Source organism: Mustela nivalis (genome assembly GCF_964662115.1).
Source record: "Mustela nivalis genome assembly, chromosome: 20".
In the NCBI taxonomy this organism is placed as follows: Eukaryota; Metazoa; Chordata; class Mammalia; order Carnivora; family Mustelidae; genus Mustela; species Mustela nivalis.
The window spans coordinates 4,900,902-4,927,991 of record NC_139039.1 but is presented as its reverse complement, the minus strand read 5'-3'; the positions used below and the strand labels follow the sequence as shown (position 1 = coordinate 4,927,991).

Sequence of the window (27,090 nt, the reverse complement as noted above, 5' to 3'; positions counted from 1 at the left end):
AAGCATCCACAGCACGAAAGCAACGGTTTTTCAGACCTGTTTTGACAAAGGGAGGAGCTGGAGCAAGTGGCAGGAACCTCACGGCAGCATAATCAGCCGTCCAGGTCCCTTGGGCAGCTGTGGGCGTCCGCACTGGCAAAAGCAGCACCCAGTCCTGGCAAGGTGACCCTGGGTTAAAACTGACATACAGAAGCAGCTGGCAGTCTCAGAACAGAGACTACCCCCTCTGCACTTCCCAAAAAGCAGGATTAAAGGGAATGAATGACCTTCTGTAGGTGACAAGGACAAGGGGCGACTGGGCAGAGAGGTTAGGGAGAGCTGTGTGCCCTGAAAAGGTCTACTTCCTCAAGGAAATGAGCTCATCCTGAAGCATACATGCTGGAAAGAAATCTGCCTAAATGTTAAAACATTAGCATCAAAATTAGAAGGGGGAGGGTTTGGTTTGGGTGCACAGAGATTTGCATGTGAAATTCTACAAAATTGCCAGACTCCTTGGGAAACTATTTTTTGCCATGGAAACAAACCCCATCTGTACAAGGTTTGTACTCGGAGAAGGTTCTCTTTAAATACCATGAACCTGGCTCCAGTTTCTTTTATATAAGGAGGGGAGTGCGGAGGCGGGGAGTCCGGCTCTTTATTTTTAGAGGCAGGAGTAAGCCACATCTTAGCAGGGCCGCGTGCTCTGTCTACACAGTGACGTGGGCTTGCTACAACCGCGGGGACAGGAGCCCAAGGAGACAGAGGTGTCTGGGAGACGCTGTGTCTCCGGCAGAGTGATGCTGGAAAAATCAGATGAGCATCCGTTCTGAGGAGGGAAGACAAACTGAATGCCGGAGCTGATTTCCCCCCGACGTGGGCTGTGTTCCCACTGACGTCAGCACGTGTCAGCTGTCATCACACACCAACCCCCCCATCCCCCCTCCCCCGCCCCAGGCTCCCCCTGCCACAAGGCTGAGCGCTGGGGTGTGCTCTCCCTGCTGGTTTTCTGAGTCTTGGCTGCCCTGTAGGGAGCTCCCCAAGCAAGGGCAGGGATCATAGTGTCTGAGTTCTGCCTTCTCCCCTCCCCCTTCCTCCCCGGCTGGCTATCAGCCCCCACCCCTCCCAGACGAACTCAGCCCACTCTCTGGTCCCACACAGGGCAGCCTGTCCCCCAAAATGATCCCCACGTCCAGCTTTATCCCTTCACCTAGTACTAGCCCCCCCCCCCCCTGCAAGTCTGATCTTCCATAAGCAAGCCCAGTCAACTCCCTTGAGAGGCAATGAACCTGCTCCCCAGGGCAGCGTCCTTCAGGGGCGAGCACACTAGCCTCATGCCCACCAGGTCATATATACGTGGGTGTGCCTTGTTACAAAAACACCTCGATTTCCAAGTCTGAACTCATACAGGAAATGCATTTGGGGGTGACTATTCCCACTTGAAACAGGCCCCCCTGCTTCAAGGTTCTGGCAGGTTCCCCCTGGCTACTTCTCAGACTGGGGCCATTGTGCTGCCAGCACCAAATGGAGTCCGAACCTGACAGCAGGGCCTGCCAGCCCCGGAGGTGCCTGGACACGCTGACCTTGGACAGCCAGCTGCCAGGACTCGGCTGACAGAGCTCGGCTCACATGCTGTGGTTTGGGGAACCCAAATGTTGTGTCACACGAATCCCACCTCTGTGAAGTAACCTGCTGCTGAGAAGTGTTACCCACGTCCCACCTCGCTCCCCATCTCCAAATAGCAGCAGTTACTGCAGGTAACGTTTGTGGGAAGGAGGCGAGATCTCAGAGGTAGAAATACAAGCAACACATGAAAGCCCTCCAGCCGCTCCTGGAACAGCCATTCCCAATGGGGGCAGCTGCGGGGACCTGCCCTGCAGGGGCCCCAGGCTCGGAGCAGGTCTGGGGCTGGAGCCCCCGGCGTGTGGACCAGGGCCAGCCTTACCCAAGCCGGGCTGTGCGGGGAGCCGCCCCGGGGAAGCAGCAGCCGGACAATGTCCAGGTGGTTGTGATGGACGGCCACGTGCAGGGGAGTCAAGCCGTTCTGCAGGGACAAGACCACAGAGACAACAGCGTTCGCTCAGCTGGCTTTTCCACGTTCCCTTCGGTTATCAGCAGCACCGTCTCGGGCTCTGTATATATTCTTTTATACATCATACGATCTGGTTAGAAGTCCTTCCAAACCCAGTCTCGATCTGAAGTCACTCAGGAGCATACCCTGCCAGACCTGGGGGCCCCCGCATTGTTCTGCAGGGCCGGGGTTGGGGCGGGTAGCAGCACCACCTATACCCCGGCTCCGAGAAGGCCACCAGGCTTTTCTAAGAGCACCAGACCTTTGTCAGAAAGACAGTCCTGCCATGGCCCCTTCCCCCCAGAGGGCCGCCCATTCAGAAGAAGGACACAAGAGGCGCAAGCTGTGGAGTGTACCCTTTGCTCTGGCCTCGGCGCTGAGAGAGGGAGAGAAGTTCAAACTCACTTTGCCGGCAGCGTTGGGATGTGCGTCCCGCTCCAGCAGCAGCTCGGCCACTCTAACCTTCCCATACTTAGCCGCCACATGGAGAGGGGTAAATCCTTTCTGAGGAGAAACACAGGCCGTCAGAATGGGGGTGGGGTGGGGGGGCGAGAAAGCTGTCCCCGCAGAGAGCAAGAGCCCGTGGCAAAGGAGAAATCCCACCCTCACCGGCATGGAGACACCAAGCACGTAAAGGCCATCCCAATCTCTCCCCGAGGCCAAGGCCCCAGAAATCAGTAGATTTCCTCTCCCACCTACCACCTGCATGGCTAGTGATGACCTGTAAAACCACCTCCACTGCGAGCTAGTGGAGGCCAAGGGCTGAGTCCTTCTCATATTCTGGAACCTGATTTGTCTAGAGCTAAAAGCTGGCCCATGATAAAGGGATGAAGGCTTGTTGGGTAGATGAGAAATGACAGTTTTACTTTCTAGGGAAGGACAGTCCACTGGGCTCACAGATGGTGGCCAGTCTAGGGGTGCTGGCCCTCCCAGCTGCTTTCAGCATCAGGAGAACCAGGCCGGAACGCCCGTCCCACACCCCAGGCCCAGCGGTGACTAGCCAGTTGGCTCTCGGGCACCGGAGGAAGGAGGCTGTACCTTGGTCATGCATGCCTGGGATGCTTCCTTTTCCAGAAGGGCCAGGGCCGTCTCCACATGGCCCTCCCGGGCTGCGACGTGCAGGGGAGTGTGCCCGGCAGTGGTGGCCAGGTTGGGATTGGCGTTATTTTCTAGCAGAAGCTTCACCATGTTTACGTGACCGATGCGAGCCGCGCAGTAAAGCGGGGTCTGGTCATCCTGGAACCCAAAGGGAAAACAAAGAACAGGGAATACTAAGGTTTCTTAATCCAGTTACTTTACAAAGAAGGAGGGTGAGGCCCGGAAAGGGTACGTGACTTTCTCAAGGTCACGCAGCTAGGAAGATGAAGAGCTGGGATTCAAATCAGGCGTTTGAGTTACAGAAACAGATACGCTCTCTGATTTAATCCTCCCAACTACCCTGCTAACTTGTACTCTTACAAGTTGGCGGTTATTTCTATTGAACGGCCTCAAGGCTCAGCCTTTTCATCTGTAAAATGGGAACAGTAATCTACCTCACGGGGCTCTGGTTAGGATCAAGCAGGCAGTGTATTTAAATGCTTCATACAGTGTCACAGGCACTCGTCCTGTGTCCCAAGTCACATGGGAGAGGATACTGGCCTTTCTGCTTGAACAGGGCCGTGGGAGCCTGAACCGCTAAAGGGGAGAGGTGACGTTTTCTTCCCACCCTTGCTCCTCCTCCTCCCCTGATGCTGAAGGGGTTCGAGGCTAAGGTCTCTGTGCCGAGGGCCCTGTGCGCGGCCCAGACACAAACCATGGTTCTAACTCTAAACAGAGCCTCTGTCACGGGAAGAGTAGAAAACCCAATCTCGGTCAAAGCCAATCGCCTTGCAAATTCAGTAGCAATTCTCACTGCTCACTCGCCCAATCCCTTGAGAATATTTTTCCAACAAGGGGGCATCTTCCATTTTTTAGAGCAAGTAATTCCTGACTGGTTTTCAGTGGTAACATTTTCTCCAAAAAGTTGCTTCTCTTTTTATACCATGACTGTGACGGCCATGAAATGCTGCAGGCCGCCCATGCTCTTTGGGCCTTCATTACCCTAACGAACAGGACAGCTCTGATGCAGACATACCCCCGGCCTTCTCAGAACCCCTGCAAAGCAGAACCTGAGCATTCAGGATAACCTCCGTGGCCATGGCGAGGAACTTTTGTGCCACAGGCCTTCTTTGTGCCACAGGATTTCTCCTCACTGCCCTCGAATTGCTTATATCCCAGGATCCTTCCCATCTCCAGAACTCACCTTGGCCTTGGCATTGACTTTGGCTTTATTCTGGAGCAAGTATTTGGCTACTTCTGTGTGTCCTGCTCTGGCTGCCATGTGCAGCGGGGTCTCCACTTTCTGTAAAACCACAGAATTAAAGAAATGTTAACCCATGCGGAGTTTCCAAAAAGATACACAGGGAGTTCCAAAGTGCCAATGTGGGGTAACTTGTTGGGTTTTCGTCCAAGAGGTGGAGTTGTTCCAACAAGCAGCTACTTTAGCCTTTAGCTTGCTGACACTTGGTGTGTGTGTGGTGTGTGTGTGTGTGTGTGTGCTTGCACGCGTGTGTGTTCTAGGTATACTTTAAAAGCAAACCTCAGAGCTGATGAATGTTAAATACTGTAAATGCTTTCCCAGAAACACTTACAGAAGTTCCCAAATTATTGTCTAAAAGAAAACTCCTAGGACTGACAGAAGTGTGACAAATTTAACTGGGAACGGCTCAAGACCTACACATATTCTCCCCAAACCTGAAGGCTCTCCTACTGTGAGAATTCTAGCTCTCTCCCCAGAGAGGTGATCTCAGGATCAGTAGCTCATCTCCCCTCCGAGCTCTCCCCACGGGCTTACCACATTGGAGACATTGGGTGATGCTTCCCGCTGTAGAAGGTTCTTCACGATGGGCAGGTGCCCCATGAAGGAGGCCACATGGAGAGGGGTCAAGCCAGACTGGAACACACAAGAGAGGAATGAGAACAGAGGAGCCTTTCCTGCTCCTACAAAGAAGAGAAAGCCAGATGAATCTACTTTCTTGTTTCTAGGGGCTCCAGAATGGTTTTCCAAGCAAAGAGAGTTCAATGAGATAGGTTTGCTTTCAGGGTAATGGCTGGAGGGGAAAAAAAAAAAAAAATCACTGCAGGGTGATTCTGTCTGCTTTGCAACTCAAAAACATGCATCTGATCTTGGAAAGCTCCCTGAAACTTGACACACGTTCCCTTGTCTCGGTCACCCAATGTGTTCCTTCAAGCAGTCTGAACTCGCACGCACGCACACACGCAGTCCTGCAGTCCCGCATAGCTAAAAAGAACAACTCTCCAGAAAGCTCTTGGAGGAAGACCACGGGCAGGAAGCCTCTGCCCGTCTGTGGGGTTCTCCTACCTCAGTAACAGCGTCGATGGAGGCCCCCGTCTTCAGCAGCAGATCCATGACACGGATGTGGTTCTTCTTGCAGGCGATATGTAAGGGGGTGAAGCCATTCTGCGGCCCCACACATAGGGAGACAGACAAGCAGGAACTTATAAGACGAGCCCGAGGGGCCCCCAAACCGCCTCTGCGTGCTGCCCCTGCCTGGATGGTCGGCTACTGCCCGTCACCCGAGAGGCCGGCGGCTCCCACTGTCCGCACCAAGCATGTTCCTGAAGAAGTTGTTCATAAATCCTTTTTTTTAAAAAATTAATCATATTTTTGGAGGCGCAAAAAGGGCCTGCTGTTTTCAGTTTCCTTTGGGGGAAACTGGCAATCAAGAGCATTTTTTGTGAAGCAAATCCTGTTTCCTTTCCCCTGAAACCATGGATCATTTTTAGTAAAGTGGATTTCGGGATAGCAGCTCTGCTGGGAGTTTTGTTTGTTTCTGTCTGTTTTTTCCGAGGGCTTTACTCCCACAGGCCGGGGTTCCCCAGGTGGGGGAGGGGATTTTGTCGCACCCCTCCCCCACCCCCCACGACATCTGGCAATGTCTGGAGACACTGCTGATTGTCATCACCAGCGGAGAAGGAGATCAACCCTGGGGGAGGAGGGGCAAGGATGCTGCTAAACGTCCTACCAGGCATATCACACCCAAAAGGACAATAGCGCTGAGGCTGAAAAATGCCCCCGCTATCCCAGAATCATCCCTGGCGTGTGGCAAGAGCTCAGTGAAAGCTTTCTGAATGAAGGAGCCACCCTTGCAAGACCTGGAATCTCCCCTGTCTTCTGAAGTCTGCCCTGTGGGAGTGGGCAGAGAGGAGATGGCGGTCAAGGCCCTGCTCTCAGAACGCCTGGCCTGGGGCAAGAGGGAGAGGACTCCCAGTGCTAGGAGGGAACTCGCTTTAGGTGGGAACTCCTTTCTATACCAGCACTAGGAAAACTCGACACCTGTGAGCAGGGGAAGGGTGCTTAGCTCGGCCCAGGTCATTCAGCCAACAAAGTAGATAAAAAAGGCAGCCTAGAAGGGGTCACTGTACTACAACCCCAGGCTGGCCTAGAGGGAGTGGCGCCCCAATCCACACACATACCACGGACACTGCTTCTTAGTGAGGTCTCCTGGGCCTGATCCCCCACCCCCACCCCTTACCCCCCAGCTCAGTCTGTCATCAGGGTGCCGAATGGGGAGTGGAAAGTTTACCATCCTGCCTCTGTGCTGCCATGTCCCCCAGGCCCTAGCCAGTGCCACCACCTTCCAGGCCCTAGTCTCGGGGGTACCTCCAGTCACCGACATGTGCCCTTCCCACCAGGCTCAGCCATGCAGCTCTGGTCCTGCTTCCCTTGGCCTTTGCCCCTCTGACACCTACTCTAGTAGCCTCCCACTCACCAGGGCTCTGGAATTTGGTTTGGCTCCTTTATCCAAAAGGACCTTGGCTACTCTGTGATGGCCGCAGTGGGCTGCCACGTGGAGGGGGGTCAGATGGTCCAGGGTGATGTCATCTATCTCTGCGTTGTATTGCAATAGAAGTCGGACACAGTCAAGGTGGTCTCCCTGAGCCGCCATGTGAATGGGGGATAAGCCGTTCTGGGAGAAGAGGGAGAAACAAGCAAGCAGCAAAGGAAATGAACACAGAAATTCAAAGCAATGATTCCAACGTCACGTCCTTCTTCTTCCCTACGCAATGTTTCCACATGGCCCCGGTGCTCCTGCCGGGTTCTGATTACACTCTCCACCTCATCAAATCCTCCAAGCCAGCTCCAGCCAGGCCGACCTCTTCCAGGAACCCTTCCCTGACCACCCGAGACTTCTGTGGGTTTTCTTTTTCTGTCCCACTCATGCGGACACTCCTCATGGATTTGGTGAATTGTGTCTGTAATGAACTTGTCAGGTGCGTGTCTCCATACTTAGCAGCCTCTTCAGATCAGTGACTGTGCCTTCCATCTCTCATAGGCCCCACAATCCCCATACGAGCATGAGACACACAAAGCACTCCATTTATATGCTTTTGAATGAACGAATGACCGCAACATAGAACTTGGATCTAGAACCCTCTGTTCGGCGCTCCTAACACACACACACACACATCACTTGAACAACTTCATTAAGGACTTTCACTCTTCCTTAGGTAGCAATCTCTTAAAACAACAACAACAACCAAAAACCAACATTAAAAACAAAGGAGACTCTTCACTCAATCCTTCACACATTAATCCAACAAATATTTACTAAGTGATTAATGAGCACCAGGTATGGGTTAAGCTCTGGAGAAACAAAGAAAACAGACACAATCCCTGGCAGAAGGAAGCTTGTGCACCCACAGGCAAAAGGGGTGGAAACAGATACATTGTTGCCACTCCGAGCTGTAACAGCGGGGAAGGCAAGATCAAAGCACAGAGGTCCACTGGAGGATAGAGTTTCCAGGAGGGAGGAAGGGGAGGAAAGGCTTTCAGAAGGAGGTGGCCCAGAGCAAGGACTTCTCTAGGAAGACAGAAAAGGAAGAATCTCTTAGCAAAGGGAGCAGTGCGGACTGGATCACAGAGGCAGCGATCCTTCAGGAACTTGGGGAGCTCTACCTATGCAGTTAGAGGTGCAGGAGGACCATGCCTGATGGGGGCACGGAGCTGGGCTCCGGGGACGCAGGAGCAGCATCAAGACAATCTGTGAGCTTAGGCACTGGGATGTTAGCTTTCAGAAAAGGAGCAAGAAAAGATTTTCAGCAAGGGAGACACACAACCAGGCTGCATGGCAGCTAGTATCTGTGTTACGGGTTGAATTGTGTCATCTCAAAATTCACATGTTCAAGTCCTAACCCCAGGTACTCAGGACGTGACGTTATTTGGAAATCAGGTCACTGCAGATGTCGTTAGTTACGATGAGGTCTTTCGTGGGGGCCCGAATACGATATGAGTGCTGTCCTCATAGAAAGGGGAAATCTGGACACACACACTCAGACACAGAAACCACGCCATGTGGACAGGGAGGCAGAGGTCAGGGTGATGCCAAAGCAGTGCCAAAGATGGCCAGCAACCACTGGACACCAGGAGAGAGGCTAAGAACAGATTCCCCCTCACAACCTCTGAAGGTACCAGGCCTGCTGACCCTGCTCTCAGATTCCCAGCTTCTAGAACGGTGGGATGATGGGCTGCTGTGGTTCAAGCCACCCAGCATGAGGCACTTTGCTACCCCAGCCCAAGCAAGCTAAGCATTAGCTGCCACTCAGAGACTGACACAAAGGTCATGCCATACTTCCCAATGCTCAGGGAAGGACGGCCCGCTGACTGTATTTGTAAATAAAGTTTTATTGGAAGAGGACTGCTAGTTTGCACATTATTCATGGCTGCCCTCCTACTACAATGGCAGAGGTAAATTGTTGCAATGGAGATCATGGCTTGCAGAGTCTAAAAATATTGACTGTACGGCCCTTTAGAGAAAAAGAGGGCCATGCCCGATCTGACTAATGATTAGAGCTATACTGAGTGTCTCCCGTGGGACAGGCATTGGGGTATACAACACACTGGCTCAGTTAGTAGTATTAGCATCTCTGTTTTCTAGAGATGGAGTTTGATCCTGGGTGGGCCTGATCTGGAGCCCTGCCAAAAGGACGCTCCTCACGGAAGGGAAGCACGAACCTTGGTTTTGGCTTGGATGGGTGCCCCGTGGTCCAGCAGGATCTCTGAGATTCGCACGTGCCCATTCCGAGCTGCACAGTGGAGAGGTGTCAATTCATCCTTTAAAAGATAGAGTCCAAAAGAGAAAGCCCTGAAGGCACCTATCAGAGCCACTGCACAGAAGACTGCCTCCAGTACAGCTGCAGCCACAAGAAGCTCGGATGCTGCCTTCAGGACCAGCTCGGCTCCAATACAGCCCGTTGTGTCTCCTGTTGCCTCTTGGCTCCCGCCACGGCTGTTTCAAGAGGCCACCATTCGCTGGCCACAGAGAGGTCACCAGCGGGCCATCACAGAACTGGGGAGACTCTGGAAGGCAGAACTCCCTCCCCCCGGCCTTCCACGGAGCTCACTGGCACCCACCTTGGTCCTTGTTTCTATCTGGGCTCCCCGGTCCAGCAGGAGCCGCACCATGATCACATTCCCCCTGCGGGAGGCGATGTGCAATGGCGTGATGCCGTTCTGGAAGGGGGAGGAACAGGAACCAGTCAGGCTGTGACGTCCTCCTTTCCAGGGCAGTGGCTCTGCACCCCATGCCCATGTCCCCCCAGCCCTATGGTGGCAGCAATGCAAGAAGGCACTTTCAGCCTACTGGTAGGATGCTTCTCGCCTAGGAATGATCTCAAAACCTATAAGGACATGACGGCATCCTTGTCGATCGCCGCCGTCTGGTCAAGCCCTGTCTCCCAAACCCTGTCATCACAACAAACTGGAAAAAAGCCCTGCCCTCCAGCCTTCCTCGAGAACGGACCAATGGAAACTGACGAGCTGACGATCAGACACAAACCAAGGAGGAGCTTAAGAGACACCAGGGCTGTCTCACCTGGGGACACTCGCGCCATGAGGAGGAAACCTGGGGTGTCACAGTGAGGGTCTGACAAGCCCAGAGCCCTGGACCAAGCGCAGGGCCTGCTGGGGAGACTTACCTGGGGCGTGAAGTTGACGCTGGCACCCCTGTTGAGGAGCAACTGGGCCACGTTGAGGTTCTCGTAGTGAGCTGCGATGTGGAGGGGGGTGAATCCCGTCTGGGGCACAACAGAGAGGGACAACTTGTCACAAGTCATGCTCTGCCATCTCCACCTCAGAATAAGGACAGGGCTTCTGGAAATGTCGGCAGGGCCCGAGCGCCAGAGGTGGAAAGGTTTGCCTTGTGGCAAGTCATATTCAAGGCTGGGTGCCACCTCGGAGGGCCCCCCGTTCTTTGTTTTACAGTCCCCGTGGACAAACCACGGACTAGCATTACCTTCAACTCAGCAGGGCCCACTCACGTGAATGGCTACTTATGAAGAAATGTTAATGAACGAATGAAAAGTGTTACGGGGGCCATGATCTTCACTCTAGAGATGGCTTCAGTCCCCTAAAAGGGAGTGGTGACTCAGCTGGCTGGCCAAAGGTGGCCCTTTTGACCCGTTGGCGGGTCATTGTCATCATTCTGTCCCATAAACCTGAGAGCCTGCCTGATCCAGTCAGCAGCCTTCTAGACAAAACCCAGCGACCGGGGGCTGAAGGGACCATGTGACTAGCTCAGGTGATCCATTCCCACTAGAGCCCAAACTTACAGACAACAGATCAGCCGTGCCTCAAAACATCAGAGAGCGCAGGTCTAGGCCCCTAGGTAGCCCTCCCCATTCTCATCTCTTCATGTAGGGACACCGCCCTTCCTCCACCAGGGATCCACCAGGAAAAGGGGAGGGGGGTTAAATTCTAGAACACCACCTGCCAGCCCTTAAAGTTCCACTCTGGCCAGTTTCACTCCAGCCTGCCCCGGATACTTTTCCGGGTGACCGGGAGCGACGCGAACCTTTCCTGCTCCACACCGAGCACCTCTTCCTGGGTGTTCACTGGGAGTTTGAAGTGGGTCTGCCCATGGGGGCCCCTCCAGGTCACTAGCGGGAACCCGAAGGTGCCAAGGGTGGGGGCTGGTGGTGCTCCGTGTGCTGGGCTAGGTCCGTCCCCAGTGATGGGGCATTCTCGGGGCACGGCCAGGGGTGACCCTTACGGCTCCGCAGCCCAGGGCTGACCGCCCTCACCTTGGAAAGCACGTCTGGGTTGGGATCATTCTGCAGCAGGACCGCAGCCGTCCGCGTGTCATCGTTCCGCGCCGCGATGTGTAGGGCGGGTAGGCGCACTTTCCCCTTCGTGCCGTAGTTGATGAGGTGGGCCACCACGTTCTCATGGCCCTGCTGCAGAGCCACCGCGAGAGGCGTGAAGCCGTCCTGGCCACAGGAAAGGAGGAAAGCTCCATGTGCTCTGACCGCACCCGCCCACTCACTGTCCTCCAGGCAGAACGCACGCTTTCCTGCCTCGGGGCTCTTGCTTGGGCCGGACCTCAGCCTGAAATGCCTCTCTTACCATTCAGAGCCCTCTTCATCTGTCAAGCTCCGTTTCAATGTTACCTCCTCCCCAAAGCCTTTCTTGGACCCACTTTCTTCCTCCGCAATCTCCCAGAGCCCAGAGCCATTCGTTTTCCTTTATAACTTGTTCCCAGTCTGAGTGCTCTGAGGGCTTTTTACTGCCTTCTGTTTCCCTGCCTAGCCTCTCTGTCACCCTTCAACATGGCGGAGGCTCATTCCTTTCTTCGTCGTACGAGGGTTAGTAACACCTAGCAAATGCTAGAAACTACGCCAGGCGCTGAGGACTGACTGGATCGTGAGCTACCCTGATCAGTCTCCTTGGTTGTGTGCCGAGGAGCACAGGACCCCATGGCTGGTGAAGAAGAATGAGCAGAAAGTCACGTGACTGTTGAGTGTGACAATGTCAGTCGTCAAAAGAGGCTTGGGCTCCATCTAGCTCAATTTCATCCCTTCGTCAATGACAAAACTCAGGACCAGAGCTGAAGTGACTCATGGTCTGTGGCCGGATCCTTTCTCATTAACGTCCAGCCTTCAGTGGTGCTTAGTGTGGGAAGGACAAGCCTGAGTCTGATGTCATTTCTCTGGTATGTGTCTGGGCATTCCTCAAGACCCATGACTCTGTCTCTTCCTCCCTCGGAATGCCCAGCAGTGCCCAGGATTAGTGCAGTAAGCAGAAGGGGGAGAGCACACAATGACATCCCACACCGATCGTGACACAGGAGTTCTTTCAAGCCATGTCCCAGGGATGTACACCCCCAAAGGTGTCCTGCACCCTGGGCGGGAGGCGTCCAGCAGGAAGTCCGTTTGCCCAAGGTACTTACTTCTGTGGCTACATTCTGATTAGCTCCATTTTCCAGTAAAAACTTAACCACTTCCAAGTGATTCTCTTGTGCTGCCATGTACAGGGGTGTAAAGCCTTTCTGTAGACCAAGAGTAAAAGTCATTAACATTCACCCACAAAATGAGAGATGCTAAACCCAGAGCAGAATCCTCTCAACCTGAGAACAGCTCTCTCTTCACCCTATTTTCACCTAGCCCATGGGGCCATGTTCCCGCCAACATCTCCGGGTGGAAAAACTAACTGATGCTTCGAAATGGTTTACTGGGATTATTACAAAAGGCCACCAGGTGGGGGCGACACTCCATGGAAATCAGCCTCTTGCCACCAGACACACAGCGTCTATTTTCACTCCTTTCCTCTGAAGTCCCCGTATCCCACCCACCTCTAAACATGCTTTCTCTCCCCAAGCATGCCAGAGCTAGATATATCATTTGGTTTAACTGAACAGAGATGGGGGTCCACAACGATCAACCACCTCATTCTTAGAACACACTTATAGTAGAAGCATGCAAACACGCGCTACCGATTAATCTAGACCATGTGCTCACAGTGTAACCGAAATGCAGGTGGAGAAGAAGGCCAGCGCCCTCTGGCCCGGGGCCCCAGAGGACCATTACCTGTGACTGGGCGTTGACATTGGCGCCATAGTTGACCAGCTCCCGGACCACCTCATCCTGACCAGCGAGGGCGGCGATATGCAGAGCTGTGTTCCCTTTCTGAAACACATGGAGGAGAGGAAGCAGAGCAGGTTTCCCACCAGGCTGTCAATGGTGCTGTGACAGTCAAAGGTAAAGTCACCATTAAGGGTACACTAATAAGGCTGTGCGTTGGGGTGGAGGACAGTGGGTTTTCTTGATGAGACAAAACGGGTAGATGACACCCCTGAGTGTGCCTGACCCGTCATACACCTTGAAATAGTACTGAAAGCCCAGGGAGGAAAAGCCTTCCTGTTCTCCACACAGAAAATGTCACGCTGAAGAACAAAGAAACCACTTCCCAACACTTAATCTGCCGCCCGCAGACGCAGCGTTCTGTCATCAGCTGACGGACAGTCGACGTTCCTCAGGACACACATTGAAAGGTTCGCCAGACGCGCCGGCCCTCCGTGGACTTCCAGCTCCTCACAAGCTGTAACTCGGCAGGACCGCGCGGAGCCCCCGCCGGGTCCGGAGCTCTGGGGAAGGAGGCCGGCAGAGGCCGCAGGCTCGGCGCCCTTTCCCCGGAGCTGGGCCAAGGGGGACAGAGGGATGAGAGGCGAAGAGAAGGAAAGGGCAGAAATACGCAACGGGGCTGGGGGCAGGTTCTGAGGGGGGACTAGAGCACTCAGAGTTTCTTGTCTGGATCCATTCTGGGTCTCTGACAATTGCTAGACGGGGTCAGGGCCGGCAGGCTGCTTTCTGCCCATCTCCCTCCTGCCTCCCGGATGTCCCGGGACGGGAACACGGGCACATTCTCTGACTCACCTACGTGACCCCTACGGGCACCCCAGCTCCGTGAGAGGCAGGCAGGACAGGAGCCTCCCCCCGACAGCTTCTGTCCACAGGGCAGGCGGAAGAAAATGGAACCTATCAGGGCCCACTTGTCTCTCTGCTATGTAAGGAGCAGAGATCTCCAACAAACTCATCTTTTTGTAGTTCAGACGGCATGTAATTTACTAAACCACATAAACACTTGCTAATCCATCTCAGGCAACTCAAGCCCTGGCAAGTAGGGACTTCAGACTCAGTCCATGCACCGGGGCCATCTGTCACTGGGAGAAGAAGAGTGGCCTCACCTGGGCGGAACAGAGCGGTGCAGGCGCCAAGATCTGTGCCCCGCCCCCCCCCACCCCACACAGCCACCGCTGCCCTCCGCACCCGCAGGTGGGAGAGGTAGCCCCACTGAGGGCACCAGGGAGCTGAGGGAGCTCAGGTCTTTGTTTCTAAACTGTGGCCTGAATCAGGCAAGAGGGCCCTGCTCGTTGCCTCCCAGGGTTGGTCTTTTTGATTTCTCCTTAAATTCTATTGAATAAACCAAAGGGTTCTTCCTCAAACATCTGTCAAAGAATAAGTGCCAGAAATGAAGGTATGGATGCCGATAAATCACTTTTCATAGAAGTCCGAAGAGCGTACGTCTGGAGGCCAACTCTCTCACTGTACCAAGTGGGACATGGCTGTTGGCACCAGAAACTTCTCTAGAAATCAGGACTCCGATCTCCAAGTCTCCCCATTTAGAAGAACGTGTGCTGTGCCATTCATGCCTCCGCTACACACTGAACACATGTGTGTCAGGCGCCGGTCCCGGCGGGGGAGTATCGAGATGACAGACACTCGGGCTGCTTGCCCTCAAGAAGCAACAATGTCAAGATGTTGCTTTCCATCTGCCCCTCTCTGCCTGAAATCACACGACATCAGAGCTCTCCTCATAGAAATCCATGCCAGGAGGGGTGGAGTGGGGCAGCTGGCCCCCATGGAAACCTGGCTCATGCCACCTTCCGGATCTGGGCTGAGGGCAGCACGGGTGGTGGGTAAGAGCAAAGAGGAGACAGTGGGAAACAGACCTACCCACCTACACACAGATGCACACAGTGTGCGGTGCAAGAGGGCCCCTGGCCCAGGGTGAGGGTCTAAGGGCAAGGAGGTGGGGCCTCTGTTTTCTCCACCCCTCCCCCTGCATGCAGGGACATACCCTCCAAGAAGAAAAAAACATTTTTTCTTAGCTACATGTGATCCACAAAGACCCACTCTGTCCCCTGGCTGGGTGACCTGGAGCTCCTGCAAGGCATGGGGCTGGGGCAGGGGCCGGGCACACTCAAGCAGGGAGATGGGGGATTTCTCCTCTCCACCTGCTGAGAGGCTGAGCACAGGCCCCTCGAGGCAGAGACGGGAGGATGGCACCAGGATGCTTTTGTTTTGTGCTTTTAAAATTTCTAAGCACAGTTTAGGAAACTATATTGGTTTTGGCTTTTTTACTCTTGTCTTTTTTTAATCTTTCTCATGCTTGCGAGACCCATTAGAATTCCCCAATCTGCTATGACTCTTGCTCAGCCCACGGTTTCTGCCTCACCTTTTTTCCTCCCTCTGTGTGGCATTCAGAAACCACGCTGGCTTACAAAATGTCTATAAATAACAAAGACACACCAAGCGTTTGCTTGCAAAATAACAATCAGAGGGGGAAATTCGGCAAGAGGGAAAACCGCCGAAGCGCCCTGTTCACGTGGCTCTTGGGGCCGCGCCAGGGAAGAGGAGCCTGCAGATGGCGCACTGCTGGCGGCCAGGTCCGTGGGAGCGCCATCAGGAAAACTAACTGCATCCCCTTCGTCCACAGAAGGGTGGAAACAACTGGTACTTGTCGGGGGAAAAAAAAAAAGTGCCGCACAGACATAGAGAAAGAACAACTCTTGTCTATTTCACCGGCGAGATCGCATGAAAATTACATGACATGACACGACGTGAAAATCACCGAATTTTACCGCCAGGGATGACTGCACCTTCCTAATATTTTGGTAATGCACTTCATAACCACTCTATCTGTGGTCACCTATCATTCTTCTGGCTCTCCGCTCGAGAGGCGGCAAATACGCTCGCCGGCCGGAGTGGAGATTGAGGCTAGGCGTGAGACCGCCATGGGTACGGAACAGCAGATGGAAAGAAAGAGGCCAGCAGGACAAAGCCAAGAGGAAAACCGCGGGAAGTAAGCGGGAAGGGCGAGAAAAGGAAGCAGTACTCGAGTCAGCAGAGAAAGGCGGTTTTTGTGTGTCGTTTTGTTTTGAAGTATTGGCGGCGGTGTCTTGCTCACTATGCACACGGGATGGATGGATGTAAGAAATAAAACCCATTTTGCAACCTGGAGCTGCATGATTTCGTGACTGTCGTTTCTGGGCTTACATCACTGGAGCTAGGGGGAGGAGTATGTCGGTGTCGGGACTGTGACGTCCCCCCTTGCTCAGTGCCCCCTGATAGGAAAAGAGAATGCTGTTCAGGGTCATCCGTCAGGGGAGGAAATAAGTGTGGAGCTGACCAAGTAGAATGCTGGAGAAGGATAACTGTGAGGGTCTGGCCCTCTTCTTCCAGCCTCAGTCGCAACACAGCCACCAGTATTTGTGGATGCCTGTTTGTTTGTCATCTGAATCCTGAAACCAAGTATTATTACCCCCATTTTACAGATGAGGGAATTGAGATGTCTCACTAGGTAACCTACCCAAAGTCAGAGAGCATGAAATAGTTCTTCTGGGATCTGGACCCCAGGCACCTGACTGTGGGGCTTCCAGGGTTCTTAGCCCCTATAGGAGTCAGAGACCCCAAGAACACAGAAAGTCACCAAAAGAATTCTATTTCTAGGTGCATACTCTGGCAAGGAGGAGAAAGCAAAAGCCCACTGACTCCTTGTGGAAATAGGGTCCTGTGCTTTTCAGGTAATTTCAGGGATGCCTAGAACTAGGAAGTAATGGGAAGGACAAGAGAGATTCAGAAGCAGTCTTGGGTTTCTCTCAAGTTTGGGATAAGACAGGAGGGATCCCCCCCACACTTGAATATCAACGAAAAGCTCCCCGCTCCCTAAGAGACGTACCTTGGTTGTCGTTTCTAGAATGATTTCTTTGTGCAGAAGTTCAACCACCATCTTCACATGGCCTTCTTTAGAGGCCAGATGCAAGCCGTTCAGCCCATTCTGTAAAGAGCAGAGAGGCAGGAAGAGTGGTTAGCGGACTACGCATTCTGCTGTTCCAGGGGCTAAGATAAGACCACTTCCCTGTGAAGAGATGTGTGACCCCGGAAGAAAAGAATGGGAGGGGCCCTGAGTGGTGCTGGTCCAGCCTCTCCAAGCTCTTTTTTGCAGAAGCCCCAGATAACAGGAACGCAGGGTGATAGCAAGACCACCTCTCCCTGGATTCATCTCCATCTTAAGTGTGGGGAAGCTCTCACTAAGGCAGTGGGTGACCTTGAAATTCTGATCTTGGCCACGCTTTTGGCAACCACTTCATGGAAGTGCTTCATGGAAGTAGCTTCAATCCCCTGGTTAATTTTCATGGCACCAACCAGTAAAAGCAAAGGGGCAACACCAGTGTATCTTAAACACTTGCAGAGATAAGTGTATATTTAGTAACAGCAATGACAAAAAAAAATCTGAAATAAGCTCTTTGAAGAATTAAATACCACCAACCACCAGCTATTTGATTTCTTCGACAGACGAATCAGTTTTAAAATGGCCCCTTGGCCACCTGGATCTTTCAAATGTGGTCAAAGCTTGTCTGACAGTTCAGTTGTGGGGTACGGGGTGGGGAGAACCAACACTGTCCATGCCCAATGGGCGGTCCACAGGAGCAGAACTCTCCCTGACCACAGAAAGTTCCAGCTGTACATGGTGAGGTTTGAGAGAAGGGATTACTGGCTCGCTCGTATGTCCTGTCTTCTGATCCTTGCACTTAAGATGCCTGGGAACTTCCTGGCAAAAGCGGACTTCGTTGAGTGCAACTTAGGGCCGCACATAATTCCGACAATATGACAGAACTCATTTCGCTTCTAGTGACCAGCAGATCTTGGTTCCATATGGAAGATGATGTTAGTCAATCAGCACTCCCCGGCCCCACTGTTGTGTTTTCTTCCTCCTCCTTGCCCACCAGCCATCCCCCCCTCTTCTCCCATTCCTTCTCCTGCTTCAGTCAACGCCTTCTAGCCCGTTGCCTTACAGGGGATGCCCCGCAGCCACTGCAGGCTCTGGCCAATGGAAAAGACCCTCGCCACCACAGCGGGAGGGGCTTGGCTCCTGAGGGTGTGGCTCCTGCAGCCTCAGCCACCAGGGGCCCCTGAAATCCCCCCCTCTCTTTGGGTCTCGGCACTCATGACCCACGAATGCTCACGCTGAGAGATTTTATTCCTTGCCCTGGACCCCCACCTCTAAAACTCTCTTTACACTGGGGCCTTGAAGACATTCCTGGCATGGCAGAGAAAAGAGGAGGTGGGCTCCAAAGGGAACTACCCCTCATTTCCATTCAGTCGGTCCCCGCACCCCCAACATGCAGAGTGCAGTGGGCCAAATCCTTGCACGTCAGCACAGCCAGCGTGGTAGGGGGTGTGTGGGGGGGGAGGGGGGCGATGGGAGGGCCCTCTCACGCAACATATGCAAACGCCTAGAAATTACCGTGAGATGATTTGCTCTTGCAGACTGTGCACACCATTAAAGGCAGTGTCCAAAGCGGTGTGAATTATTCACACCCTGGTGTGAACGGGCTTATCAGATAAAGGCAGGGTCTCCGTCATGTTTGCTAACAGAAAGGGATACAGTGATCTGTGAGAACAGGAAGCTGGGGGAGGGAGAAGAACACTGGGTGGCAGCAAACCAGTTCTCAAATCAATTTGCAAAATACAAATGCTCTGAAAAGCAATCTGTCCAGGGACGGGGGCTCTGGGAGCCCGGAGCCCTTCTCTGCAGCTTCCAGTTCTCGGCTTTACCCCAGGACAGGTCTGCTCGGGAGCCCCGCCTCCCTCCCGGAGCAGTGCGCTCTGCCAGCCCCTCTTGAAATCTGGCAGTGTTCTGGAAGGTTCCCTGGGATTGCTCAGAACTCGCGCTGGTGTTAGCAGCTGCTGCAGTGTGCTTCCCGCAGGGGACTGGGCTGTGGCGGCAGGGAGAGGGGCACGGTGCTGCCTGGTCCCTTCCCATGAGCAGTCGCGGCTCCCGAATGCCTCAAAGCTGGGGCGTTGGCAAGTCAACAAGGAAAACACCTAAGTGGACAGCCGATGATCCGGGCTGTCTGTCCCTGCTCTTCCGAGCCCATGTCAGCATCTCCAACCAGAAGGATTCTAGACGTCCTGTCTGCCCAGAGAATGGAGTAGAACAGGCTGTCAGGATCCCTGAATGCTTAGGAAATCAAGGTTGGGGGTAGTAACATGAGCAGCCAAGGTCACACATCTTTTCTAGAGCACAGCCACATAGAAAACAAATCTGGATTTCCCAAGGGGAAAAAAAGGGCTTGGGGTTTTTTGGTGGTGGTGGTTTTAGTTGTTGTTTTCGCCCCTAGGAACTAGTATGTTTCCAGCAGAGGACAAAAGCCCATTTCTCCTTGTTTTGCTCACCTGGCAGCTCAGAACGAACCCTCAGTCACAATAACTCATCCAGGTCTGGCCACGGCCACTCTAGTTTGATATCCAAGATTTTATTCCTTGCTCTGCTCTACAGAAAGTCCCTCTGCTTCCCTCCCTTCATCCCAGGCCTCCCCCTAAAAGCTACACTCTTGGCAGGAGGCAGTCACAGAAAAGGGACCATCACAACAGATTGGTATCTTAAATTGTGTTACTCAGCTTCCATCCCAGACCCTGGATCGATGTTCTCTTTCTTTCTAATGACTTTGTATTTTTCTGACCCTATTTTTGATTGTTTGCTTTCAACATGGTCACCCTAAGTCACCTCTGAGTCTATCACTGTGGTGATATGAATCCAAGCCCCATTTGGCATAGCTGTCACACGCAAGGTGCCTGTGACATGCATGGGAGATACTCACAAAGGCCCAGAACTTATCACAGAATAAGAGCCACGGAACACGGCTGGACCAAACGCTTGTCTCAGCTGCTCTCGGAGTCCCGGCAGTTACCTAACGCAAGCATTTCCTTAATCCAATTCAGACAAAAGTTACTGAGAACCTATTCCATGCCTGACACCACACTAGAAAGGAGTACGATGCAGACCCTTATCCTTGAAGATCTCAATTTAGTAGAGGCAACAGATGCATAAAAAATAAGTGTGAGATAATGTGAAAATGCCCAAAATGGCATGAGATGAGAAGTAGCACAGAGGAAAAGGAGATGCTCTGCCAAGAGGGTTAGGAAATCTCCCTGGAGGCCCGTTCAAGGAAGCGCGGACGCAGGAAGGGACACAAGTTCATTAACAATGGAGAGATGAGAAGCTGTTTCTGAGTAAATTCTAAACCCATGAGCTAAAATTGCAGAGACCATGCTCCCAGCCCTTCTCATCAAGCGCCCTCCTCCCATCCAGAAAGCATCTTCATTCAGGAGACACACACGCACCCGACCTCCAGCAGCAGGTTTTCTCCAGCAGCTGACCTCAGCAAGCAGCTGGACAGCTGGTCACCATCTAGCCGCTAAGGTCGCTGAATGCCTGAAAACTCATTTACAGCACATACACAGTAAGGAACTTGTGTAACTGTTTTATTGAATGCATTATTAGGGGCACCTGGGGGGCTCAGCAGGTTAAGTGTTAGACTCTTAGTTTTGTCTCACGTCAGGGTTTCAGGGTTGTGAGATGGAGCCCCGTGTCGGGCTTCACATGGAGTCTGCTTGACATTCTTTCTCTCTCCCTCTCCCTCTGCTTCTCCCCCTGCAAGCTCTCTCTCTCTTTTTCTCTTTCCAGTAAATATAAATAAAGTCTTTTTAAAAATGCATTACTAGCCAATACAGGAGATCATTTCCAGTGTTTTGAATGAACCACAAAGATGAATGATCATTTACCACCTCTTCAAAACCACGATCCATGTTTTATTTCAGTTAATTCAAGTTTAAGTTGTTTGCCAAAAGGAAAAGGTGAGCCGCTGAGCCTTGCCTTGCATCTTTCACCACTCCAGCTACCTTCCCAGCCCCTCCTCTTGATGCCGAATGGCAGACAGACTGCTAAGGGGGATCATGGGGAAAGTCACGTATTTCATATCCCAAATAACTGAGTGTTGAAGATAAGCAAGAAAAAGGTAAGAGTGTGGCAGTAAATGCTTCATTAAATTAGAAGCTGGAGAGCAAAGCCGTAACTACTTGTGGCCACTTTTTAACCACATGCCTTCCTTGGGAAAACACTAGCTTGCCAGATTCTTCTTCCTAAAAACTCCTCCTTCCAGGTCTCCAATTGCATGTACATTTGGTTAACTGACATTGTCCCACAGCCCTTGGCTGCTCAGTTCTGTTTTCTCTTTGCCTACTTTTTTTTTTTTTTTTAAGATTTTATTTATTTATTTGACAGAGAGAGATCGCAGGTAGGCAGAGAGAGAGAGAGAGAGAGGAGGAAGCAGGCTCCCTGCGGAGCAGAGAGCCAGATGTGGGGCTCCATCCCAGGACCCTGGGATCATGACCTGAGCTGAAGGCAGAGGCTTTAACCCACTGAGCCACCAGGTGCCCCATCTTTGCCTACTCTTTTTATTCTGTTGTGTCAATTTTGATCATTTTCATGGACTTATCTTCAAGTTCTCTGATGTCTTCCTCATATGTGTCCAATCTACTGAAGAGCCTATCAAAGAAACTCCTTATCACCAAGAAACTGGCTTTTTAAATTTCTAGCATTTCATTTGATTCTTTCTGACACTGTCCATCACTCCGCTGAAATTCTTCATCTGTTCATGAATGTTGTTCACCTTTCCTACTAGATCCTTTAACACATTAATCACCGTTATTGTAAAGACCATCTGATTGTTCCAATATCTCATCTCTGAGTCTGCTTCTGTTGATTGCTTTGCCTCCTGACAAAGGTTTTGTTTTCTTCTTAGGTGTGTGTGTGTGCGTGTGTATTGACTTAGGTTAGTTGACTTGGGTTTGAGTTTTGCTATCTTCAGTGCACTACAGCCTGCAAATTCCTCTAGATGGAGGCAGCTGGTATCATAAGCTTAGAGTAGGAGCAAGGGTGCTGGAGGGATTCCTGTGTTCCTGATCTCCCTTTAGCCATCAGCCAGCCAGCATACCCATACCTCCGCTGGGGTCCTTCTCCACGCTTCTGCACCCCTCCCAGCAGTAATATGCTCTTTCTTATTCTGGGGTAGGGAGGGAAGCAAGTTTGGCTTGTATAACAGCCTCTCCTTTGTTTTGACCTAGACCGAGTGTTACAAACAATACCACAAAAGGTCTTGAACCTGGACCTCAAAGGCGGAGGATCCTTGTTTTAAGCATTCTCTCCCATCTCTGTGGCAGGAAGACCTACCTCGTCTTTGTACTTGGTCTTGGGTGGGAGTTTCTTGCTCTTCCTCCAGCAGTAACAGAACTCTTTTCCATACTAGTACACGACCATTTGGGGACCAGAATCGTCTCCTGCCCTCCCCTACGTGAAAGGGGATTTTGCGTCTACCTTTCCTACAGCACCGCTGGGTCTTTGCTGTGTCCTGGGGCCAAGGTAGTTTGTTTCTATTCCTGCTCCTGAAGAATGGATTTTCACTTATGGTCTGAAGGTCAGAGTGTTTGTTTTTGCTTCACATGAGAGAAGGATCCTGGGAAGCAGGCAAGGCTTTTTCTGTTCCTGCCTCTACCTCTGCCTCCAAAGCCACCAAGTGCCTCCTATATTCCTTTGTCATCCTGGGAGACTCGCTAGTCTCCTGACATACCCCAATATTTCTCATGAACACCCACCGGAGGCCTGTGGTTCCAGACACACTACAGCTCACAATGATCTTTAAGAATTTGTTCAGAGTTTGGCTTGTATAACAGCTGCTTCTTTTTCCCATTCTCTGCTACAGCTGAAATGATAGCCCTCTTTTTGGAGGGGCTCACCCCTCTTCAGAATTCAGTTAACTTGGTTGCACAATTTGATCTCAAGCCTTCTGAAGGGCTCAGGACGAATTATAATTTTGTAGATTTTCCAGGCGTTTCTCACTGATAGGGCAGGAACGATGTTCTTAGAAGCTCTTTACATCCTACATACTCCCTATACTGAGCCTTTAAGGACACCTACCCCCATATGATCTCATTTCCTATGGTCCTAATAGAGCAGACAACACTTTTATGATCTTGTTTGACAAAAGCGTTCACGCCAAGCATACACACCTGGAGTTTTTCATCTGCCTTTGCTTTTTTTCAGGTAAAATGTCAATTTAGAGGATTTTTCTGAGAAGCAATCTGTCCAACAGGAGGGGGAGGAGTTCTCAGCCAGGCTGTGTTTCTTTTAACATTTTTAAGAGGAAGGGAAAAAAAAAAAGTCACATTCAGCCTGAATGATTTAATTTGGAGTATTTTCTTGTACCAACTGTGAGAAATTCCATTGGCAAAATACACAATTCCAGACATTTGTTCTCAGTAAATTGTTCCTCTGTTTAGCATCTCTGATTGCCCCAATTACACTAATTGATTTCTAAATGTACAAATACAGTAGACATGTCACAAGGAATTTAACTCTTCTCCTGTCCAATGCAGAGGATTATTTTTTTGAAGATTTAATCTATTTATTTGCCAGAGAGAGGGAGAGAGAGCACATAAGCAGGGTAGAAGGGGTGAGATGGACAGAGGGAGAAGCAGGCTCCCCACTGAGCAGGGAACACGGTGCAGGACTTGATCCCAGGTCTCTGGAATCATGACCCAAGCCAAAGGCAGATGCCCAACTGACAGAGCTACCCAGGCATCCTGCAAAGGATGGTTTCAAATAGAAAAGCTATGATGTCCTGGGCTGCTATATCTCTCTGAAAATTATAAGAACGTCTCAAAAGCTGCTGCGTACTTTCCCATGTGGACACACAACCCTTCCACTTCCTTTTCTCACAGCTGTTTATTTTACCCACAAACATGGCTCCCCGCACCACCACTACACTGAGTAGGCAGCCCCAGGTTGTGCCCTGAGGACCTTAAGGCCCACCTCCTCCTCCCACACCCACATGTTCTGAAACTTATTATTTCAGTCCCCCATCCTCTTTCTTTGAGCCAAGCAGTGTGTTTCTAGAGGACTTAAGCTAACATGCTAAGATAGTATCCAGAAAGCATGACCTTCTTTATTCATGAACACCTACTAGTTCAGGTCATCAAATTTGTTAGCTGCCATCCAGCCAGGCCCAGGGGCAATGGAGCACTGGCCAGGGGATGTTTTGATGGGGAAGAAAAGGACCAGCATCTTGGGAATAATAAGCCAAGGGCAGCGGTAGACAAAGGCAAGAAGTCTGAGGACCCTGAAATGAACAAAAAGAGGGGTGGGGGAGAAGGGCTTCTAAGTAACATTGCCTTCATGAGGCACTCCCCTTTACTCATGTGATCAGTAAAGGTTACTGGTTAATGGTTAACATCTGGTCAATTGGTCAGTCAGAAGATCTTGCCCATAATAAGGACAAGGGTATATAGAGAGGGGGTCATACACCGAGGTCTTTACACTCACTGTCCCACTTTCCTATTCAATTTGGGTTCTCTATTTTGAACTAATCTGATTGTTCTATCTGTCCAAAGAAGATCAGGATTGAATCTTGTGTTACAGAAGTTTAATTCTCCAAATAAAACGCAGCTTGTGCACTTGTGACTTTTAACTGCTCTGTTGTTGATCCCTTTGGTGGAGCAAGATCACTGACATTATATATTGGGAAGTCTGCAGCCCTAAAACAGGACAGGAAATAAGAGTCTAAACAGGTCTTGTGGAGGAGAAAAAAGGATCGCCATTCCTACTCCAAATCCTGAGACTGATGAGAAAGAAAGAGGAAGGGAAGAAAGAAAAGCAGACTATGGAAATGAGAGGCAGAAACGATGAGGACCAAACGAGATGGTAGAAAAGGAAAGAGGGGGTGACTATCACTACAGTCTGACTACATGAGAAAGTGAATGAAGCTGCTGGCCAAAAAATCACTGGAACACTATAAATTTTGATTCCTTTCCCTAAATTGCCTGCATTAAATTTTCAGCCAAAACAGAAATGAGACAAAAAATGAATGGGAGTTTTCCCACCTTCCCTTCTGTTCCTTTTTCCTTCCCACCCCTCCCAGTTCAGAGACGTCAGTGTCTGAAGAAGCAGGAACCAGAAAGGGTGCCCTGCAGAAGTACGGGCATCAGTGTGTCTGCTCTAAGAGGTTGGGAGATTGTTGCCCTGAGCAAACAAGTCAATATACGGAGGATGATGGTATCAATGGGAGTCAGGTTTCTCACTGTCTGAAGGGATTTATAAATGTGGAAAGAGGAAGGCCTAGCAAGAACTCTGAGGTGTTGGACTAGACCTAAGTACTGGCATGATCTCATGGATTTAAAAAGAAGACAGATGCAGAACTAGATCTGGATTTATGGACACACACATGACAACCAGTAGCACTGAGCACTTTGAGTGACTGGATTTTGGTGTCTAAATACCATCCTCCACTAAAAGGAACCTTGGGAAAATGGCGGATCCAAGGCTGGGGCAGGGAAATTTCAAAACCACCCTGGGACAACCGGGGCCAGAAAGGAAGGAAATGCTCAAAGAGTGATGAGGGCATGTTGAAGAACAAAGAAGTCCGCCTATTGAGAGCATCTCCACTGGTCTCATTTGGACTTGAACATCAAAATAAATCATGAGAGTATTGTTTATAACCTATCTAATAAAACAGGAGCCCATGTGTCTGCACAAGTACAAATAAAGAATGAAAAGATAAATCAATGAGGAAGGAGGAAAAGTTCATCCTTCAACAGAATGTCAGCTCATAAACATAGTAGAAATGACCAAAATGGAGAATCACTTTCTGGAACCATCATAGTGGCAGCTGATACAGGCAGAAGGTATCAGTGTGTGCCAAGGTTGATAGTTGGAACTTTGATAAACAACAGGATACTGGCATTATATCAGAATATCCGCCCCCGCAACACACACAAAATACTGATCAATGACAAAGGGAAAAATCAATGACACCAACAGATGACCAAGGTTAATATCACCAGTGGTGGAAAGGGAGTATAACTTCTAGAGTATTCCTACCAAGACTGCACTGCCTTGGTCTGGCCATAAGGAAACATCAGCAGGCAAACAGCTGAGGTTCAGACTACAAAATGGAAAGTGCTGGAAACATGCAAGACAGGCAAAGTCTTAAGGAAACATTCCAGACTGAAGGAGACTGAAGAGAAATGACAACTAAATACAGTCTGGAGATACCCTAAGACTAGAGAAAGAGAGAGAGAACTGGGAAGCTTGGAAGGGAAGGAGAGAGGAGGAAGACTGGGGAAAGCCAGGAAGGGAGGAGAGGGGACAAGGGAGAAAAAGAGAGGGAACAAGGCAGAGGGAGAATAATTTCTCATTATCTAGACAGTCAGCAAAACTTTAATGGAGTCTGTAGATGGTTGTGTGGCATCAATGCTGATTCCCTGCTCTGGAGGCCGGAAGGGTAGTTATGTGGGAAAGTGTCTTTCCTTTGGAGTGGTACACAGTGGAACGTTAGGGGTGAGGGGGTATTGGGTCATACGTAGTTTATATTTTAGATAAACAGACAAACAGGAAGAGCAAATGCAATGAAATGGCAATAGAGGGTCTAGGTGACAGAGCTGGGAGAATTCTTTGCATTGTTCTTGCAACTTTTCGACAGGTACAAAAGCATTTACAGGTTTAGCAAAGAAAGCGGGAGGTAGGAGGGAGTAGTGGTAGATGAGAAGAAGAGGCTGAGGGGGGACGGGCCAGCGTGGTGGGGAGCCCTGGGCTCTGGTCGTGGTGGTGGGAGAGGACGGGGGGCCCATTAGGGTTCCAGCGTGCCTCCTGACTCAGAGCCAAAAAGGAGCTGAGCACCCAGAGCCTCCTGTTCTGACAGACCCGTGAGGTCTGAGTTTTCGGGGAGATCTGAGAATATTCCAAGATGGAAGGGCCGGAGAGCAACCGCACGAGACCGCGGGGAGTGGGAACCAGTGGATGGGGAAGCCTGTCCGGGAGGCCAGGCAGCCCCGCCCGCAGGGCCATCCCCACAACCCCTGCCTTGGTCTCACCTAGCGATCCAAGGTCTCCTGGGAGACTGCTTGGTGGGAAAGGTCTGTTAAAAATAGAGGAATCTGGAATCCAATCAACCAGAAGCCAGGAAGAGCTGAAGCAATTACCATAATCCTGGTGGAAAATCACCCCAATCTCCTTTGTCAGCCTGTCCTTGTCCGGGGAGTGGGGAGGGAAG

General features: G+C 51.3%; 1 protein-coding gene across 21 annotated transcripts in view; it reads right to left on the bottom strand.

Annotated features, from left to right (window-relative positions):
* ANK1 (ankyrin 1) overlaps positions 1–27,090 on the bottom strand; it is a gene marked incomplete at its 5' end in the record, with an annotated part of 127,217 nt that overhangs the window by 52,103 nt on the left and 48,024 nt on the right. For all 21 annotated transcript variants that reach the window (XM_082715260.1, XM_082715241.1, XM_082715248.1 and 18 more), the window contains 14 exons: positions 1,922–2,020; positions 2,453–2,551; positions 3,086–3,283; positions 4,329–4,427; positions 4,920–5,018; positions 5,448–5,546; positions 6,859–7,056; positions 9,102–9,200; positions 9,501–9,599; positions 10,064–10,162; positions 11,168–11,353; positions 12,313–12,411; positions 12,950–13,048; positions 16,881–16,979. In XM_082715260.1, the coding sequence (XP_082571386.1) occupies positions 1,922–2,020; positions 2,453–2,551; positions 3,086–3,283; positions 4,329–4,427; positions 4,920–5,018; positions 5,448–5,546; positions 6,859–7,056; positions 9,102–9,200; positions 9,501–9,599; positions 10,064–10,162; positions 11,168–11,353; positions 12,313–12,411; positions 12,950–13,048; positions 16,881–16,979 (1,671 nt within the window). The remainder of the gene's footprint in view (positions 1–1,921; positions 2,021–2,452; positions 2,552–3,085; positions 3,284–4,328; positions 4,428–4,919; positions 5,019–5,447; positions 5,547–6,858; positions 7,057–9,101; positions 9,201–9,500; positions 9,600–10,063; positions 10,163–11,167; positions 11,354–12,312; positions 12,412–12,949; positions 13,049–16,880; positions 16,980–27,090) is intronic.